Source organism: Fukomys damarensis, unplaced genomic scaffold, assembly GCF_012274545.1.
Source record: "Fukomys damarensis isolate Sample0158 unplaced genomic scaffold, DMR_v1.0_HiC HiC_scaffold_18, whole genome shotgun sequence".
NCBI lineage: Eukaryota > Metazoa > Chordata > Mammalia > Rodentia > Bathyergidae > Fukomys > Fukomys damarensis.
In genome coordinates, this window is record NW_022900930.1 from 37,662,852 (window position 1) to 37,682,076 (window position 19,225).

At 38.6% G+C, this 19,225-nt stretch overlaps 1 protein-coding gene across 3 annotated transcripts in view; it reads right to left on the reverse strand.

Annotated features, from left to right (window-relative positions):
* Positions 1-19,225, reverse strand: part of Klhl2 (kelch like family member 2) — an 80,750-nt gene that overhangs the window by 17,449 nt on the left and 44,076 nt on the right. For all 3 annotated transcript variants that reach the window (XM_019208296.2, XM_033765455.1, XM_010629864.2), the window contains 3 exons: positions 18,589-18,751; positions 3,694-3,803; positions 208-324 (listed from right to left, as the gene is read on the reverse strand). In XM_019208296.2, the coding sequence (XP_019063841.1) occupies positions 208-324; positions 3,694-3,803; positions 18,589-18,751 (390 nt within the window). The remainder of the gene's footprint in view (positions 1-207; positions 325-3,693; positions 3,804-18,588; positions 18,752-19,225) is intronic.

A 19,225-nucleotide genomic window follows, 5' to 3' on the forward strand; every position in this document is an offset into this window, starting at 1 on the left:
AATCACAAGGAAGTGGGAGTAGATCCCAAGAATGACGAATCATCTAATGGAGCTGCTGTCAGGGACCACAGTGCCTTCCTCATCACCCTCTTCCCTGTGCTCCACGGCCATGAATTCCGCAGCTCTCCCTGCCACGGGAAGGGATCTAGACACTGCCAGACCCACGCCTCACACTCTGCATGCTCACACGTTCTGTGTACCATCTACCTGGACTAAATACTCCCGAGGAAGCAAAGGTAAGCGGACGTGTTCCATCAGCCGGGCCATGAACTCCTGCCTCACGTCCTTGTCGTGGTTCACCCATGCTATCACTGCTTCAAATACCTTGCAGAAAATATGGAGAAAGGAAAAGTAAGCAATGAGTTATGTACATCTGGACACAACAGGACACAACTCTCGCTAAGACACCCAAGTTTAATTCATGCTTCAGATTTCTTCAAAACCCTGACTTGCAACATCCTTAAAGCCATTTGCTCCATTTCTTCCCCTTACTTTACATATGAAATCTAGTAAGCACTTTTGTATACTTAATAAGTACTTTTCATTTGATATGTACTAAGCATTTTAACAAATACGATTCTTACTCATACTCAACATGAATGGCTATAATAATACAATAGTACACAGTCTGCTTTGCTGCCTTTCCAAATTGAATCAAGTTCACTTATACAGATTTAGGTCTCAAGTCCCTATGGAATAAAAAGCACCCAGGATTAATAAAGCACAGTAATACTCTATAATGAAAATTATACACTCTTATAAATTTTGAACTTTTCTTTAGGTTTATAAATGTTGGACCACATGATTGCTGATTATAAAGTCGTGGGCCTAATAAAGTGGTATTGCTTACATTTTGGGTGACTGTCAGATAGCAGTATGTACATGTATACATACTGTCAGCTGTGCTCTATCACCACAAAATGCATTAAAATGTAATACTTTGAATTTTTTCTGCAAACTAAATAAGAAGGGTATTACTACATAGAACATATCCCTAAGAGAAAGCTAATAAAACAATATGAAGGCAGTGTTTTTGTACAGTTTTCCTTTAGACTTATGAACGTATTATCTGATAATCTTTAAAAGGCTGTGGAATATGCATGACAATATGCAAACAGATTACAGGGAACAAAAATAGCTTATTTTGATACAGGAATAGAGCAAGAAACTAAAAATAATACACATTATAATTATCAACCCTAATTCTGTCAAAAAGTACTTACAAAATTCTTTTAAGTCCAGGTGCTAAATAAAAAGAAGTGAACAAGACAGTCTGTATCTGTCAATTCTATCCACATTTCTCAGGTCCGTCTTCTCCTCCCTGCTTCTACTTTCCAACACCAGATCTTACTGATTTGGGAATCAATTCACTACTTCCTTCCCAGCCCTCATTCATTCCACTTTGGCTCCTTTGGCTCAGCAAGAAAGCCAGCGTCACTGGCCCTAATCAATCACACATCACAGCACCTCCACCCTGGACTAAACTGCCCCGTGTAACCAGCAGAGCACCACAGTGACTAAGCTGGGTCCCAGATGCCTGGTAACTTTCACCTGAGTCTCCCAAGATGCCCCCTGGGCAAGCCATTACATACAAAGTCTGATTACCTGAAACCACTATGCTACAAAGAACCCAAGCAAGTCACAGAGAAGGCAAGAGAGAGACAGGGATATGGAGAAAGAGGAAAAAACCCTAGTCAAGAGTCGGAGAAGTCAGAGAAGGGGCTACCTTGGATCTTCCAGGCCCACAAGATGCCAAGGGTGGAATAGAAGCCCTAGATGTACAGTTCCTGGGAACCAGGCCACATACCCTCAGCACGTGGGCTACTCCAGCTGAAGCCTCAGATACCTTGGAGCAGAAACAAACTATCCCTACAGGGCCCACATGATCACTGACTGTAAAGTCGTGGGCCTAATACAGTGGTATTGCTTACATTCTGCGCAGCTTGTCAGATAGCAGTAAAAACCACAACAGCCCTCATGAAACTTCTCCAACGTAGGGCTATCACGGTATTCTCCTCCTGCTTAAAACCCCTACAAGGTTCTTCATCGCAGCACTGAAGTTAATTTTCCTTAACATAGCTGAGAAGACATTTTATCATTTCATCTTGCCATTTCATCTCATGCCAGTCTCCCAAACTTAGTCTAAACTTCAGTCATACTTAAGCAAATTGAATACAATAATTCTTACACACTTTTTTTTTTCCTTTTTTTGGTGGAACTAAAGACTGAATCCAAGGAGCACTGAGCTATATTCACAACCAACCCTTTAAAAATTTCTATTTTAAGACAAATCTCACCAAGTTGCCAGGGCTGGCATTGATCTTCCAATTGTCCTGTCTCAGCCTCCTGAGTAACTAAGACTCCAGATGTGCACCCCCACATCAGGCCACTCTCATGACTCTTTACGGCTGTATATTCTGTCTCACACTAGAACGTTCTTTCCATTCCCACCCAGCCCTATTTCTCTTGCAAACTTAAGCTTTTCTCTTTATGGTTCTAGGGGCATTCCCACTGAGCTATAACCCTAGCCCTTTTCTTTTTATTTAAATTGAGACAGAGTCTTGCTAAGGGTCTTACCCAAGCTGGGCATGATCTTGCAATCCTCCCACCTCAGCCTCCAAGACAGCTTAGATTACAGGCATGTGCCATCGTGCCCAGTGTCAAACTTACTTCCAAAGACTTAAATCATACATCTGAACCAAGCTCAAATACCATCCCCAGCAATATAAATGCCTCTATATAGGATGCTTTTTACAGCATTACTTTTTCTTTTTTGTTTTTGAGACAGCATCTGGTGGGGCAGACACTCAGTGTGTGTCTACTGAGTGTAAATGGTAATGCTATCCTCATGTTCCTAACGTGCTAAAACTGTGCGTCTCACAGTTTCACGAGTTTTCTCAGACCATAATGACCAGAGTAAGTATGACTTTTACTCCCAAGTACACTGACTGTCCTGAGAAACACATTCAGTTTACATAATCTTAAATGCAAACCATGCAAAAGAGAAACTCAAGTTTCGTTTCTTGTAAGCACAGTGCTTTCGAGAGCTTTGTGCCCATGTGATATGATCCTCATTTCCCCCAAAACAACCAGTGCACTAAAAGAAGCTCCTTTCTCCAACTACATGAAAGGCACAGGAAGATCATAAAGGCAGCCCCAAATGTGGAGAGGCAGAGGGCTCCATCCAGAAGCAGCAGCTGCAGAATGGGAGGGGCGGGAGGAAGGGGAGGGGAGAGAGGTTGCACTCACCCCGATAGGGGTGAGGCAGGAGTCACAGGAATCCAAGCTAAATGAAGATGACAACCAAAGATGCTCAGTCCAGAACAGACAAAACTTCACCCCCCTGGGAAGCTTCTTTCAACTCACAAGAGGGTGAAATTACATTAGTGAGAAATATTGCATAGATCTAGCTATAGGAAGAAACCCACTTCCCAAAAGGAACTTATTTTAGACCATCTAATGTATGCAAGCTCTTGCTGCAGAAGCAAGGTACAAAATTCTATGTCTAGCAGGCTGAGGGACTTCCCAAGATGTGGATTTATACAATCAACAAATCAACTAGCTGAGTTTAACTTACAGATCAAAGGTCACTGGCTCTCACTACACACGGGATCACAAACTCAGGAAACAGACTGAAATAAAGATGGCAAAAGTCAGTGTCACTACATAATGGCGAAAGCAAAACACACTTACCTTCTCTTCTGAGGAAATGGTAAGTTTGTCACTTGAGATTAAGCTGCACACTTGTTCAATACCAAGGTTGAGAAATTCCTCACTAAGTACAACATCAGCAAAATGTTGCTCTGTTTGGGAATTAAATAGAAAACTTGTTAACATTAATAGCTTGCTATCATAGCTTCAGACTGCTGAAAAAGAAATGTTTCTCAACTTAATCTGACAATGAGGAAAATACCTGCATTTCCCCTGAACAGGAAATTCACCCGACAAACTCAGAGAGGCGAGGGGAAGGATGCTGAGGGATTTTTTTTGATGCTACAATGAAGCAACAGCACAGGTAGGAAGGGTGCCTTAGTGGACTCTCACTTAGTGAATCACTTTTGTTTTACCTGATACATTTTATTCCTTACATGGTAAAGACACAATCAGTACTCATAAAACCCTTTGATCAAAGAACTGCTCCTCATAGAGAATGAGGCTTCAATAATTTAGTGCTTATTAGTATTGTAATCTCTAAGTTCCAAAATAAAAACTCACTAGAAAAGCTAGGTTTCTTATAAGTCTTCATAATTAACCATATTCTAATAGTAATTTTTATTTATTTATGTATTATTTATTTATTCATGGTTTTTTGAGACAGGGTCTCACTATGTAGTTGAGACTGACCTGGAACTCAGTATGTAGCCCAGGCTGGTCTCGAACTCACAGCGATCCTCCTACCTCAGCCTCCTGAGTGCTGGGATTACAAGTGTGTGTCACCACGCCCGACTAATAGTAGTTTTTTTTAAAAAAAGACTTCTCTAAGGTGAAAAAAACAATTCATTTCAAATATGTACTTCAGGGGCTGGGGATCTAGCTCAGCAGCGCCACACCTGCCTTGCAAGCACAAGGTCCTGAGTTTGATCCCCAGCACAAAAAAATAAAAAAAAAGCATGTGTGGTCAAATATGTACTTCAAAATACCATAAAAAATTGTTAGCTGGCTTCCTCTTCAGAACATCTGAAAAATGTCATGAATAACTAATCACTTTATAAAAGTTGTCAAGCCTTTAAAAATAGTAATCAACACCAGGGTAATTACTAAATGATTGGACCAACATAATTTTTTTTGACACTTCAAAAAATATGCCTAGAAAAAAAAGACATGCCTAGGTTAAGCAAGACATTACAGTGAAATAAATATAAAAATGAAGACAAAAACGAGAAATAATGAAAAGAAAAAATTAATAAATGGAACAGAATAGAGTACCAAGAAATAGCCCCACACAAGTTTAATCTCTGAGAAGCAAAGGTAATTCGACAGAGAAAAGCAGTCTTTCCAACAATGATGCTGGAACAACTGGACAACCACATGCAAAACAGTGAGTCTGAACAAACACCTCAAATTTTTCATAAAAATTAACTAAAAATGGATCAAAGACCTAAATGTAAAACACAAACTATAAAACTCCTAGAGAATAGTATAGGAAAATGAAACCTGGAAGACCTTACGTCTGGTGATGACTTTTCAGACATAACACTGACACCATAATCTATGAAAGAAAAAATTAGTAAATTGAACACTAGAATTAAAAACTTTTGTTATATAAAAGATATTTTTAAGAAATAAAAAGCCACAACTTAGGATAAGCCTTGCAAACTACATATCTGATAAAGGACAGTTATCCACTATAGAAAGAACTCTTAAAACTCAACAATAAGAAAATAATCCACTTTTAAAATGGGCAAAAGACATGAGTGAATAAATGCCTCTTCACAAAAGACAGAAAGTTGGAAAAGATACAAAGATGGGGAAAGTATAAAAAAAATTGCTCAAGATTTTACATAATCACAGAATTGCACATTAAAACATCACATTTGGGCCAGGGATTTAGCTCAGTGGTGCTGCTGCCTGCCTTGCACGAGTTTGATCCCCAGTATAAAAAAAAAATCATATTTATTAGAAAGATGGCAAGGACGGTAGTTCATATTGATATAATTGGTATTTGATGTCTGTTTTCTGGTACCTTGAAAGAGTTCATTCTAAATATGTATTTTTAAACTAATACTGCCAAAAGCTGGAAGAAACCAAGATGTTCTTCAACGGGTGAATGGCTAAGTGAATTGGTAAAGCCATACAATGGAATATTATTCAGCAAGAAAAAATATTTAGTTACCAAGCCAATCCAATAAGGCTCTTGAACTATACATTCTGGCAATAAGGCATCCTGAGAAAGGGTGCCAGAGTCTGTCACGAGGTGGAACGGAGATGAATAGCGGACACTTTTAGGGCAGTGAAACTACTCTGTAACCATGGATCCACGTCATTACACATTTGTCAAAGCCTACAGAATGCACCGCACACAGAGTGAGCCCTAATACAGACTCCAGCTTACAGTACTGGTAGGGCATGGAGACTAAAGTAGTACATGAGAACGGCACTTTCCTCTCAAATTTTGCTATAAACCTAAAACTTCTCTTAAAAATAAAATATATTAGTTAAAAAATGAACAATATGATTTGTGATTACATTTGAAGTTGATCAAAAGTTAAACTGTAAAAAGTCAGATGGTATTTGAAAAAATACACACTAAAGACTAAAAATATGTACTTTTAAGAGATATAGTGCGGGGGATTTAGCTCAGTGGTTCTGCCGCCTGCCTTGAAGCATAAAGGCCCAACTTTAATCCCCGGTACCAAAAAAAAAAAAAAAAAAATACACAAGTGATATCTAGTCTTTATGGCATAATAGTACTTTTCAATAACATTTTAATACCTACTATGAACAAACATTTTTGCATGGACAGGGTCTATGTAGTCCATACTGGCCTCGAATTTGTGATCCTCCTGCTTAAAGCCTGGTTCTAGGATTATAGGTTTGTGCCAATATGCCCAGCTGAAAGAATATTTTAGCAGATTACAGATTTTTTAAAGTACCTCCAGGTTGTAAATAGGCATCTTATATCTATAAATATCCTATTTCTTGACCTCACCAAAAGTTCATGCAAAAACCATTTCAATAGATTTTTTTGTCTACTTATAAAAAAGAGAAAAGAAAAAAATTTTTTAGACAGTGTCTCACTCTGTGTAGTCCAGGCTATTCTTGAGCTCACTGTGTAGCGCAGGCTGGCCTCAAACTCATGGCCATCCTCCTGCCTCAGCCTCCCAGCTGCTGGGGTTACAGGTGTGCACCACCATGTTCAACTGAGAAAAACTTTTCAAACAGATCTGTATATTAAAGAATCAACACAAGAAAAGCATGAGATTTTTAGGTTAAAAGTTCTAAAACATTGGGAAATAAATTCATTTTAAGAAAAAGCATATAAAATTAAAAATATTTACATATAGCAATTTGGAAATTGAAACAGAAAATTTAAGAAGCTAGGTGCAGTGGCACATGCCTATAATCTAGGCTATGTAGGAGGCTGCCATGGGATCACAAGTCTGAGGCCCGCATTGGCAATTTAACAAGACTCTCTTTCAAAATAAGAAATAAAAAGGAAATACAGTTCAGTGGTTGGGCACTTGCCTAACATGTATGAGGCTATGGGTTTAATTCCTAGCACTAGAAAAAAACCAAAACAAAGCAACCAAACAAATAAAAAACAAAACAAAAAGGGAAAAAAATACACTGTTAGCTACCTCTCCCTCTACTCTTAACAATATTTCGTCTCCAAATGTATGTCTGTAATGATTACAGACTGCTGGTCTCCTTATACTTTTCGTGGTGGACAGAACTGCCCGATGGTGATGAAGATAACGTAGTACAACATTTTTCTGTTTTGTCATTCCATTTGTTATCTCAGCCTCTGCCTTATGGATCAGAATAAATGGACTTGCCAAACAAGCAGTTTTGTGATCATTAAAAAATCAGCAATTACCTAAATTTTAAAGTTAGGGCATTAGTAAACTCTATTCAAAGTCAAGTCTGGGGACGTAAACTCATTGTGTAGCTTTTCCTAATGTTTATCATCGGGGTCTAAGGGCATGGAAAACAGTCAACTACAACTGTCTGGATAAAACAATATAGCCACTACTCAAACAAATTAACACCAACCCTCACCAATTATATTTTAAAAATTTAAGTGAAAAGTGAAGAATCAAGAAAAGCTCAAATGTGTAGATGTACACATATTTCAAATTATTTCCAACTCATGCTTTCTACTTCTACCTGAATAATCCTTTTCCTTTAGAATTTTTTTTTCTTTTTTTCCCCCACTATTAGGGATTGAAATAAAGACCTTCACATTGAGCTATAATCCAACTATTCTTATTTTTCACTTTGAGACAGGATATCACTAAATTGCTAAGTTTCCTAGGCTGGGCCTGAACCTTCAATCCTCTTGCCTCAGGCTCCCAAAGTGCTGAAATTATAGGTAAATACCACCATGCCCAGTGACTCCTCAGAAAAATCCTTTGGAATGTTATCTAATATTTATACCTCATACTGGGTTTTCTTTGGAAAGTGTGTGGTACACATATGAAGGGTCACTAAATATGGAGGCATTACTTGGCAACATCTGATGCTAGTTTACTGAAGGCCTTCCCTTCCTTTACTGAGGCTGACTGTACATGACATGCTGAATTAACTGGTAAGCACTTTAATGGCACTGTCACCTATAACACACTGCCTAGGGACCAGCAACCCAGGCAGCAAGGAAGCATCGGGTACCTGGCTGAGCCACTCGAAGGCACACAGATATGCACTGTTATTCTGTACTCTGGCTATACAAGGTTTTCCTTGTGAATAATCTTGATTAATGTTATGTAACAAGTATTTATGGCTCAAACAAGAGTCTAGACAATTCACACGATTTATAGGGCTGACCTCCAACCCACAAACCCACATAGCTCTCACTCTCACTAAATCTCAGGGCCACCAGCACTGGCCCTACCTTCACTGTCTCTGTAACAGCTCAGGACTGATCCCACCCCAACCATATTCCTGATGCCTGGGTTTGCAGTTCCCCTTGCCTCTTGCTAACCCATGCCTGTTCTGAATGATCCTATAAACCCTCATTTAGCAGCAAACCAAATATATTACAAATAGTATCTAAACCTATTACAGCATTGCATTTTCAAAAACATTTATCATTTCTCTCTATAAGATAAAAAAGAGATTTACAATACACTATAAGATAAAAAAGAGATTTAATAAAAAATAGTTTATTGATTTAAGCTCCTAGTTAGCGCCACTGGAAACAGACTAGAGGGTGAATTCTTTGCTAAAGAAATGTTTCTAAAGAATAGCTGAGAGTACATATTTAAGCAAAGTACTAATTACAGCATATATAAATAATATACTAGCAAACTCTTTTACAAATGAGATGAGTGTACTTTACTATCTTCACAATGATGACTCTCAAACTTTATGTGGATACAATTATGCTTTTCTGTCAAACCGGCTTGCTTTTTGATCCTCGGCTAGAATGGAACCACTGTAAAAAATCCAGACCAATGTTCCACAGTGAATAAGATTCATGATCAAGAGGAAACATTACATTCTAATGCATAATTACACACCCACATACAAAGGCGCACACCAATTTACATGAATCTCTCTGCTATGTTTTATCCAATTTAGGTTTAAGCCTTAGAATGGTTTAGGATAAGAAAAAGGGAAAATACTTACTCAAAAGTACCTATATCCAACTCTCTTCAACTAAAGCAAAGCAAATCTTGTCATTTTCAGGGTAAAGGTTAAACACTGTACTTGTTAGAAAAAAGCAACTGACAGTAAACCTGCAAGGGCAAGAGAAGCTGTACAAAGTTGTTAAGAAAACATACAAATCCAAAACACATCTCAAAAGGAATCTCTTGCTTAAATTTCTTGTCCTGTTTTTATCACTGTAGCTTTGTAGATCAGGGCTGTGACACCTCCCACTTTGCTCTTGTTGGCCAGGATTGCTTGTGCTATTCTGGGTCTCTTCTGGTTCCACAGAATTTTAAGATTTTTTGCTTTAGTTCTGTGAGAAGTGCTGTTGGTATTTTGATCGGGATTGCATTATACCTGTATATGAATTTTGGAAATGCAGCCATTTTCACAATAGTCATTCTATCTGTCTAGGAACAAGGGATATTTTTCAATTTTTTGATGTCCTCTTTGATGAGTTTTTTTCATTTTTTGTTAAAAGATGTCTTTTATTTCCTTGGTTAGGTTAACACCTTAGTGTTTAATAACTTTTCTTGATGATATTGTGAAAGGTATTGCTCCCCTAATTTCTTTCTTGGCAAGTTCATTATTGGAATACAGGAACACTATTGATTTTTGTTTGCTGACTTTGTATCTATGATACTAAATCTGATTATTAGTTCTAGGAGTCTTTTAATGGAAATTTTTGGGTCTTCTAGGTAGAGGATCATGTCACCTGCAAATAGAATCTGAATCCTTTCATATACAAATCTCTTTTATTTCTTTCTCTTGCCTGAATGCTCTGGTTAATGTTTTGAGAACTATACTGAACAGCCCTACCCCCTTTAATAAGATGTCGGCTGCTGGTTTGTCATAAGAATCTTTTATCAGCTTGAGATAAAGACCTTCTATACTTATTTTCTTCCAGCTTTGGATCTTGTCAAAGGCTTTTTCTGTACCAACTGAGATGATCAGTCCTTGCTTCTGTTTATATGTATTAAGTCTATGATTTGCATATGCCGAGCCACCCTTGAATCCCTGGGATAAAGCCTACTTGGCCATCGTGTATGACCTTCTTGTGTCTATTTATTAATGAGATTCACCTACAGTTCCCTTTCTTGGTTGAATCTTTTTTTGGTTTCAGAATCAGGAAATACTAGTTTCCAGGAATGACTTTGAGAGGAATCCTTCCCTTTCAATTTCACTAAAGACTAGGAGGTAGAGGAGTGCTGGTGTTAGAACTCCCCTAAAGTTCTTGTGGAATTCAGCAGTGAATCTTTTGACCCCTGGGACTTTTCTAGGGTGGCAGCTTTCTTTTTATTACTTCTTTAATATCATTTGTCCAAAATTGAAATATTCAGAGTTTTTAGGTATTTTTTTGGTTCAGCTCTCTCAGTTGATATGTATCTGGGAATCTATCCATTTCTTCTGAATTCACCATTGTATTAAGAGTACAGTTCTCAAAGTCGTTACTAATAATCTGGATTTCAGTACGGTCCATTGTGATTTCATCTTTGTCATTTCTAATTGGACTGCTTTGGGTCTCTTCTTTCCTTTATTTTGGTATGATTGGCTAAGTGTGTCTTTTATTTATTCTTTCAAAGAACCAGCTCTTCAATTCATTCTTTGTATTGGTTTTCTTTTTTTTTCCCCCCTGGTCTCAATTTCATTAATTTCTGTTCCAATCTTTATAACTTTCTTCCTTATACTAGCTTTGGATCTGGATTGTTCTCATTTTTCTTGGACCCAGAGGGTGCATCAATAGGTCATTTTGCCTTGCTGTTTTTCTAATGTGAGCAGCAACCACAGCTGAGATGATTCCTCTTAGGATAGCTTTCATTGTGTCCTGTAAGTTCTGAGATGTTGTACCGGCATTACTGTTTGATCTTAGGATGTGTCTAGTTTCTTCCTTTATTTCTTCTGTGACTCATTGATTAAGTATTCAAGAGGGTACTGTTTAATTTCCATGCATCTGCATAAATTTTTGGTTTCTTTTGCCATTGATTTCTCATTTCACCACACTATGATGTGATAATATGCATGGGATAATTTTGATTCTTTTTGCATTTATTAAACATGCTTGATGAGCTAGGATGCGGTCTCTTTTGGAGAAAATCCCAGCTGCAGCGGAGAAGAACATGCATTGTTCGGTGGAAGATTCTGCATGTAACTATTAAGTCCATTTGTTTGAAGGTTTGGCTCACCTCTGATACTTCTGTTTTGATTTTTTTTCTAGTTGATCTGTCTGTGACAGTGGAGTATTGAGTTCCCCTACTATAACTATGTTGGTGTTTGAATTTTTTTTTTTTTTTTTATGTCTAGTAGTATCTGTTTTTTAAGGCTGGGAATGCCAGTGTTTGGTGCCTATATGTTGTTATTATCTCTTCTCTTTTAACTGTGAAAGGTTAAAATTAAATGTAGAAAGATTTTCCCTGTTCCTAACAGTGCCGTGGCTTTGTCCTAAAGATTAGACATCAGGATGCCTGGCAGGACATCTTGACATGAGCGACAATTCCTTGTGAGCCTGGTCTGCTCTCAGCAACATCCCCTTTCTAGTTAACCTAGAAGATGCAGATGTTTGCTCCTTTGGGCCCTTGGCCATTTCCTGAGGGCTGTAAATTCACTGCTTCTGGTTGCGCACACAGTTGTGACACTACCCCACCTCAACTGCTATTTAAGGGGCGTCACTGGCAGGGGGACTTTGGAGACTCATCCATGAAAAGGATGCTCTGCCCAGGACCCCTTCTTTGTCAGAATCATGAAAGCCATATACAGGACTCCCCAGCACTGGACTTCAGGAGCTAGTAATCTTCTAATCTTGTGATGCAATCTTCTTTCCACACATCCTGTTTCTTCTGTGTAGACATGTATGTAGTAATCAACAAATCATTAAACTTTGTTTTTACCTTGGTGTTAGAGGCTTTTGTTGTTTGAGAATCCAGACCTCTAAATTAAGCAGCTGTGACTGTAGTTTCTTTAAGGCTATAAACTGTTCCTTTACCCAATAGGTGTAGAAGACATCCCTGCCCAGTACTAGCAGGCTATGCGTGGCACATGTTTCTTGCCTTCCATAACTCAGCTATACTGTTTTATACCAGGAGTCAGACCAAAGCCTCACATGACTAAAATGGGCACGTCAGCTAGCAGAGTTGGGCTAGCATTGCTCCTTTGCTAATGGTTGTCACTGAGGCCTATGTACCAGCCTGTGAAGTGGCAGGGTCCTGCTGAATTTCGTGCAGCTGAGGTCAGTGTGACCCAGTTAAACCCTTTCCCCCGAATTATTTCTTCTCACTCACCTTTTCGGTTACTTGCTAATTGCACCTGGTGCAAGTACTGGTTTCTTCTATCCCAGCAAGACAAGCAGTGCCGAATCCCTGACAGCCCTGCCGGGCACCATCATGCCAGGTGTTTGGCAGTGATTTACTAGATGCCTTCAAAGCTCCCTATTCCTTCTCACGATTGTATTCAATAAATACTGGATGTGCTTGGGGGCCTTTGTCTTAGCTGCCATCAGCAGCACTGACCAGGACCCAAGACTCAGTTTCTCCCCTCTAAGTCTAATTTCTGTCTATTTGGTTTTTTGGTTTTTGTTTTGTTTGTTTGTTTTTTATACCAAGGATCTAACTCGGGTCCTTGCACTTGCAAGGTGGGTGGTGGCACTACTGAGGTAAATCACCAGCCCTCTGCTCTGTTCTTTAATTCATGTTGTGCTGTGGTGGTTCACAGGCCAGGACCCAAAGCAGAGGTCCTGATAATGTCCCATTTCCCACTCCCTACAAATATGTAATGACCTTCTTTGTTTTTCTGAGTAGTTTTGGCTTGAAATCTACTTTGTCTGAAATTAGGATAGCTACTCCTGATTTTCTCTGGGTTCCGCTTGCATGGAATATTATTTTTCCAACTTTTGATATTTAACCAGTAAATTTCTTTTTGGATTAAATGTGTTTCTTGTATACTACATATTGTTGGGTTTTGTTTCTTGATCTATTCTGCCACTCTTTGTCTTTTGATTGGGAATTGAGACCACTCATTTCAGAATTATTACTGAAAGATATTGAGTTATTCCTGTCATTGCACTATTTTCCTGTTGCTTATTTCCTTTTTCTTTTTCTTTTTCTCTTTTTTTCTTGCCAAATTGTTCTTTTCCAGTGCCTGGATTCAGGATCTCGGTAGAGGATGAATTTTTGCAACTGATCACCACTCAGCCATTTTCTTTCCTGGCTTTAATTAATTAATTCTTGGACTATGCTTGACCTAGCTAGCCTGGCTATCTCTGTTGAATTTTCTCCTCAAATCAAATCAAGTTCTTTCTTGGTAAAGCTGTCTTTGGCTCTTGCTAAACATCTTGCCTGGGGTGAGAATTTCTAAGTTGGCACTGTATCTCACTGCTGGTTTAGCAACCAAGGTAAGACCAATCTACGAATCAGTTTCAGTGTCTTCCCCCAGATACCTGTTAGATCTGCTGTGTTCCTTTTATGTCTAAGTGGCTCTACTGTCCACTCCAACTCCCACCTAGAATGTACCACCTTAACCATTTTCAAGTGTACTGCTTACTAGTGTTAAGTTTATTCACACTGATGTGAAACATCTCCAGAGCTACTTCATCTTGAAAATGCAGAACTCTATACCTGTTAAACAATCCCTTTTTCTCTCTACCCAGCCTGCTTTTATGAACTCCCACAATGAATTATTTCACAAACACTGCTGATTCTTTGTGGGTAATGCTATAAAAACCATAAGATTTAGTGGTATAAGGGGATCGGGAAGGACCTCTGACACAACTTGGTAACATATGTATGGGTAACCTCCACATTTTTCATAATCAACTATTCTCTGACTACAGTTTGTACACATCAGCAGAAAGCAAGACAGTCACATGGTCCTTGAATATTTACTGCCTGTAATTCTTTATACTGCAGTACATTTTTTTTTTTAATTTTGCAGCACTGGTGCTGCCTGCCTACCACAGTAAATACAACATTAATCTGTCTCTTATGAAATTCTTTCCAAGTTTCATAAGGAACAAATTCAAGGTTTCAGTTTATCACTGTTTCTTATAACATGGAACCTGAAAATGAACTGTTTCACAACTATAGTCTGAAAGGAAAGCAATAATCAATTCTGTTGAATTCACTATTGACTGAAGCCCAAATATCACTGGATTGGTTGAGCCAATACAAGCCTAATACTTACCACAGAGTAGAGGTACATACAAAGCATATACCTAAAATGTAGTGTCTTTAACAGGCAGGCCATCTTAAGAGTAGAGTTTACTCAGAATTACTTCCCATGCCAACAATACTGCTGATATTAATCTCTTTCTTTATTACCATTAATTCTCACCCTGTTGCTGATCTCAGCCTCTGCTCCAGTGCCTTTAATTCACATATTGGCAAATTGCTCTGTTTTTAAAACACAGCTTCACTGTGACATTGGTAACCTGCCTTTAGGGTACTTCTGGACACTGAATGAAGTCTAATCTCGTTATACTGGCATTTAATAATCAGATCCTTTTCCCCGAACAATATACCATAACTGAAACAGACACAATTCTCAACCATAAGGACTATGCCTTCACTTTGCAATATACATCAAACAGACACTGCATATGTAAATGCAGTCTGTACATGTTCTTCCATACATGTTGGGAATCCTCTCCCTCTCCCATCCCAAAGTAAATCCAATGAAACAATCTAAGTCCAAAATCTTACTTGTTCTGTTTTCCACCCTATAATAAGGTACAAGGTATCATTTACATTTAATTTCTAAACACCAAGCAATTTTTTGTTAATAATAAATGCCATGAGGCATAGAGGTCTCTCTAATTCCTCTGTACTTTATTTAGTAGAGAATTCTACCTGAGAAGTAAGGGCAAATGCACAGGTAACAATAGTGTCTTGAACCCTCAAACAATTTATCTCTATAGAGAAAATGTTTTGAGAAAAGTAAAGATATACTGGTCTTCATTTTCCTTATTAATAAAAGAAAGTGTCAGGCTAGATAATTGCTAAGTATTCATTCTAATTCTAATTTCTGAAGGTACTACTACTCTGTGTTTCTTTGATTCTCAATACTGTTAAATCTCTAGGAGAAAAAAAAAAATCTCACATATATTTCCACCAGTTCCACTAATAGACAGTTCTGGTGAAACTTGAGAACAGCTAACTCATCTCACCTAGATAAAACCATCAAAAAGCAGAGCACAGATCGCACATAGTTTACTAAGACATAATGAGGACCACAATGAGTGCAAGAATATAAAAATGATTCATTCTTTTAAGAAGTGCTTTTTAAGTCAGCATGAATTCGATTAAGAAGGGCTGTACATCAAGTGCTTTTACTTCTTCAAAGGACAAAATCTTCTCTATCAGTAAATTAACTGCCAGAGACCCTTGAATAATCAGCATGTATTCTTCAGTATTCCAGGGCTGGTAATACTGCCAATAAAACCACTCATTCAACACAAGTTTCTTCCAAGAGGGCAGTATCCAATTAGGGGCTTATACTGATGTACCCCAAGTTGTGATTACTAGCCTAAATTATAGAAGGGAAGATAATAACGGAAGTCATTATTTTAAAGAAAATGTTACAACAGGATCCCAGTAATGAATGTAACTGTATTGTATACCTAGATTGTACCAATAAACTCAATAAAAAGAAAATGTTACAAATACTATTTAGAGAGAATAAGGCATAATCCAAATATACTTAAATTGGGCGTTATTTATTACTACTCAACTCAGAACTCCTTACATGCAGGGTCAGCATGTGAAGCCCCTTCCCTATCACTCACAGCAGTTTGGGCAATGCCAGGCAAATCGAAGAAGGTGGCTTTGAAATGACTGACCACCGGATCTAAACTGAACAACCAAGATTTGTGGTTGAAATGGGATCGGACAGCACAGATTTATGAAAAAGTAAAGGGAAGGAGAGGGCAGGAATACAGTCAGCACAAAGGCTGAGACCCTTGAGTTCTAAATGTCAGTAAGGTCCAACACATTCTTGAATGGTGGTCTGAAATGACAAATGAGTTTACAGAAGGAAAGTCCGGGCCACAAGGAATTATGAGGAGGGGGTCTCAAGTCAGCCAAAGCTACTAATGGCAGAAAAAACAAAATACAGAAGGGAAAAGATAATCTAGATATCAAAGACAGAGGTATGCCTGGAGGCCAAGAGACAAAATGGGGTAAAATTCTGTAGACCACAGCCTACCAGTGTGCACAGAGGTTGGAGACCGAAAGAGAACAAGAATCTGGGTGTATCGTACGATCTGTGTCAGTGAAGCTAGATTCTCACCTTAACTGGCTGAGAAGCACCCAGGGGATTAGCAAAGCACGCACTGGGTGTCTGGCAGGTCCTGGAGGTGTGCACGGTCTCTGGTCCCTCACCCACTCCTCTCTTGTGCTATTCCCCTCCTCTACTTCCCAGCCACCAGGAACAGAGGAGCTTTGCTCCACCGTGCCCTCGTGCACTGCTGTTTCTACACTCAGCCAACCAGTCCTGGACTGAATCCTCTGAAACCAGGAGCCAAATTAAACCTCTCCCCCTTTAGGTTTCAGGTGTCAGGGATTTTGTCCCAGCAACAGGAAATGAACTATGCTTGTATATGTTTTCCATTATCCAACTTTATTCATTAAGTATGTTACGTGCACATTCCAACCTGCCAAAATGAAATCCATTCATCTGTATAATCAATATGCACTAATAAAAATGTGGAAAAAATCTACAAAGGTCAAATTTATTGGACCTATTGTGTCTTGTTAAAACATTGTGGAGTTTTTCTTTTTTAACTAACCATTTTGTTTTGTTTTTTTTAATTTTAAATTGAATTTATTGGTACATTCTAGGTATACAGTACAGTTACATTCATGACTGGGATCTTGTACCTTTACATGCCAGGTCTTGGTTCTCATTTTTTCCCCTTGTCCCCACTCTCCCTTCACCCCCTCCTCTCCCTACCTTCAAACACTTTAATTCCATTTTTACATTTTCTCATATTTTTTCCTTTTCCCTTGTTCCCCTTTCCCTATCCTTCTCACTGTCCCTACACCTTTGGTCCTTTTCTTCCTATTTCACATTGCTAATTGTCCCGTTAAGATATTGAGTACTATTTTCGTTTTTCACACCAGAGAAACTATTCAGTATTTGCATATGTGTGACTTATTTACTTCACTCAGGAGTATATCCTCAAGATGTACCCATTTACCGATGAATGAATCTTTCTCATTCTTTATGGCTGAGTAGTATTCCATTTTATAGAAAAACCACATCTTCTTTATCCTTAACTAACCATTTTGAACCATCATTTGGTAAATGCAAGAGTGATTCTAGAGATACTTTTCTCCAATGCTCTGTGTATGTGGGTGCACACACATATACTGTCTCACCCAATCTATGTACCAAAAGCACTGTCGTCATGCAGTAAGCACACTGAAGGAAACAAGAGGGTAGGCTGGGTTCTCCTATCTGAAGGCAGGAAGAATGTAGGGTCCCAGAGCTCACTGAGAAGCAGCAGACATGGAAGCTTCTGTTTTGAGTCTAACAGATGCAGCGCGAGACAGTGGACTTAACTTCCACCAGGTTTGTCTTCCAGAAAGATGGTTAAAAAATTACACACTTCCTAGTCATCACCTTTAACGTGTATTTTTGAGTGTCTATAAACTCAAAGAAAAGTAAATTACAGGTAATTTTTGTGAGCTTCAGCTACGTCCAAAGATCTAACAACAATCCCAGCCACAGAGATGGGGGCCCAAGGGACCTGCATAGCAGTCAAAGTGACTGCTTTTGGACAGCAGCCACAGGCATCCCTTTGCCAGAGACAGATGCAGGAGGTGACTGCAGTTTGTGTCTAAGGAGAGGACTGCCCATTTGCTTGAGGGCTACTTTTCCATTCCACCCAAACACATCTAGATTTCACTGCTTTAATTTGTAAGCTACAAAATTGGATGCAAGAGAAAGGTTTTAAAACATCACAAACTAATCTAATTCACATAAATACATTTTCTCTTATGCCTATTTAGTGACAATCTGAGAGAAAATAACACAGGGATTCAATATTTGCATAAAACTATTCTATTATTCAGTCCTTATACCGATGTATAGCTACTTTTAAGTTCAGAATTTTATGATTATTTCAATTATGCAGTGCTATAACACTAAGATTTTAAATGTATTTTTATTAAATTGAGATCCATAAACATGATGTGATTTCCCAGAGACCACTGAAGAATAAATATAATGAAACTAAACAGTCCCAGACCCTTTGCAGTCTAAAGCTTGGCCGAAGTCTATTCTACTTGCCTGCATAGGTGTTGGCCTTGTTCAGGAGGTCGGTACACGCATGCATATCAGCAAAGGCCCGGATTCCTAAGCAGTTGACGGGGTGAAGCTGGGATTCCAAGAATTCACAGCAAGTCTTCTTCACATCCTGTAACTGTAACAGACCAGCTGCTGGGAGAAGTACCTGCAACACACAAGTGAACATTTTTAGGCAACTGGCTGGGGAAAACACAGTTTCTATGTACTGTGTCTACCAAAGGCATAAGAGGTCCAGCCACAGCTTGTGGACCATCCATACCCAGGCATTCTACAGAAAGTGTAACAATTTGTGAATCCAGTGCTGCTGATTCTTCACATTCTTATTCATTTTCATGGAATCCTTAAAAAGGCTTCTCAGTCACAAGAGTAAGAGATACCATAGCATCTCATATTAATGGTTTGTTGAGCATAAATAAAATGTTCTTTAGAATTTTAAAAACACAAGTTTTGTATTAGGATGCTAGGGGGTGCTATTGTTTAATGAAAATGGTTTCGTTCAAAGATTTGTGGGAAAGCATGCACTAGAATAACACATAACCTCAACAAAGCCATGTTTTGCAGAAGGCCTGTTTTTTTACTGTCTGAATAACATAACAAACTGCCTTCTTTAGGGGGTAGA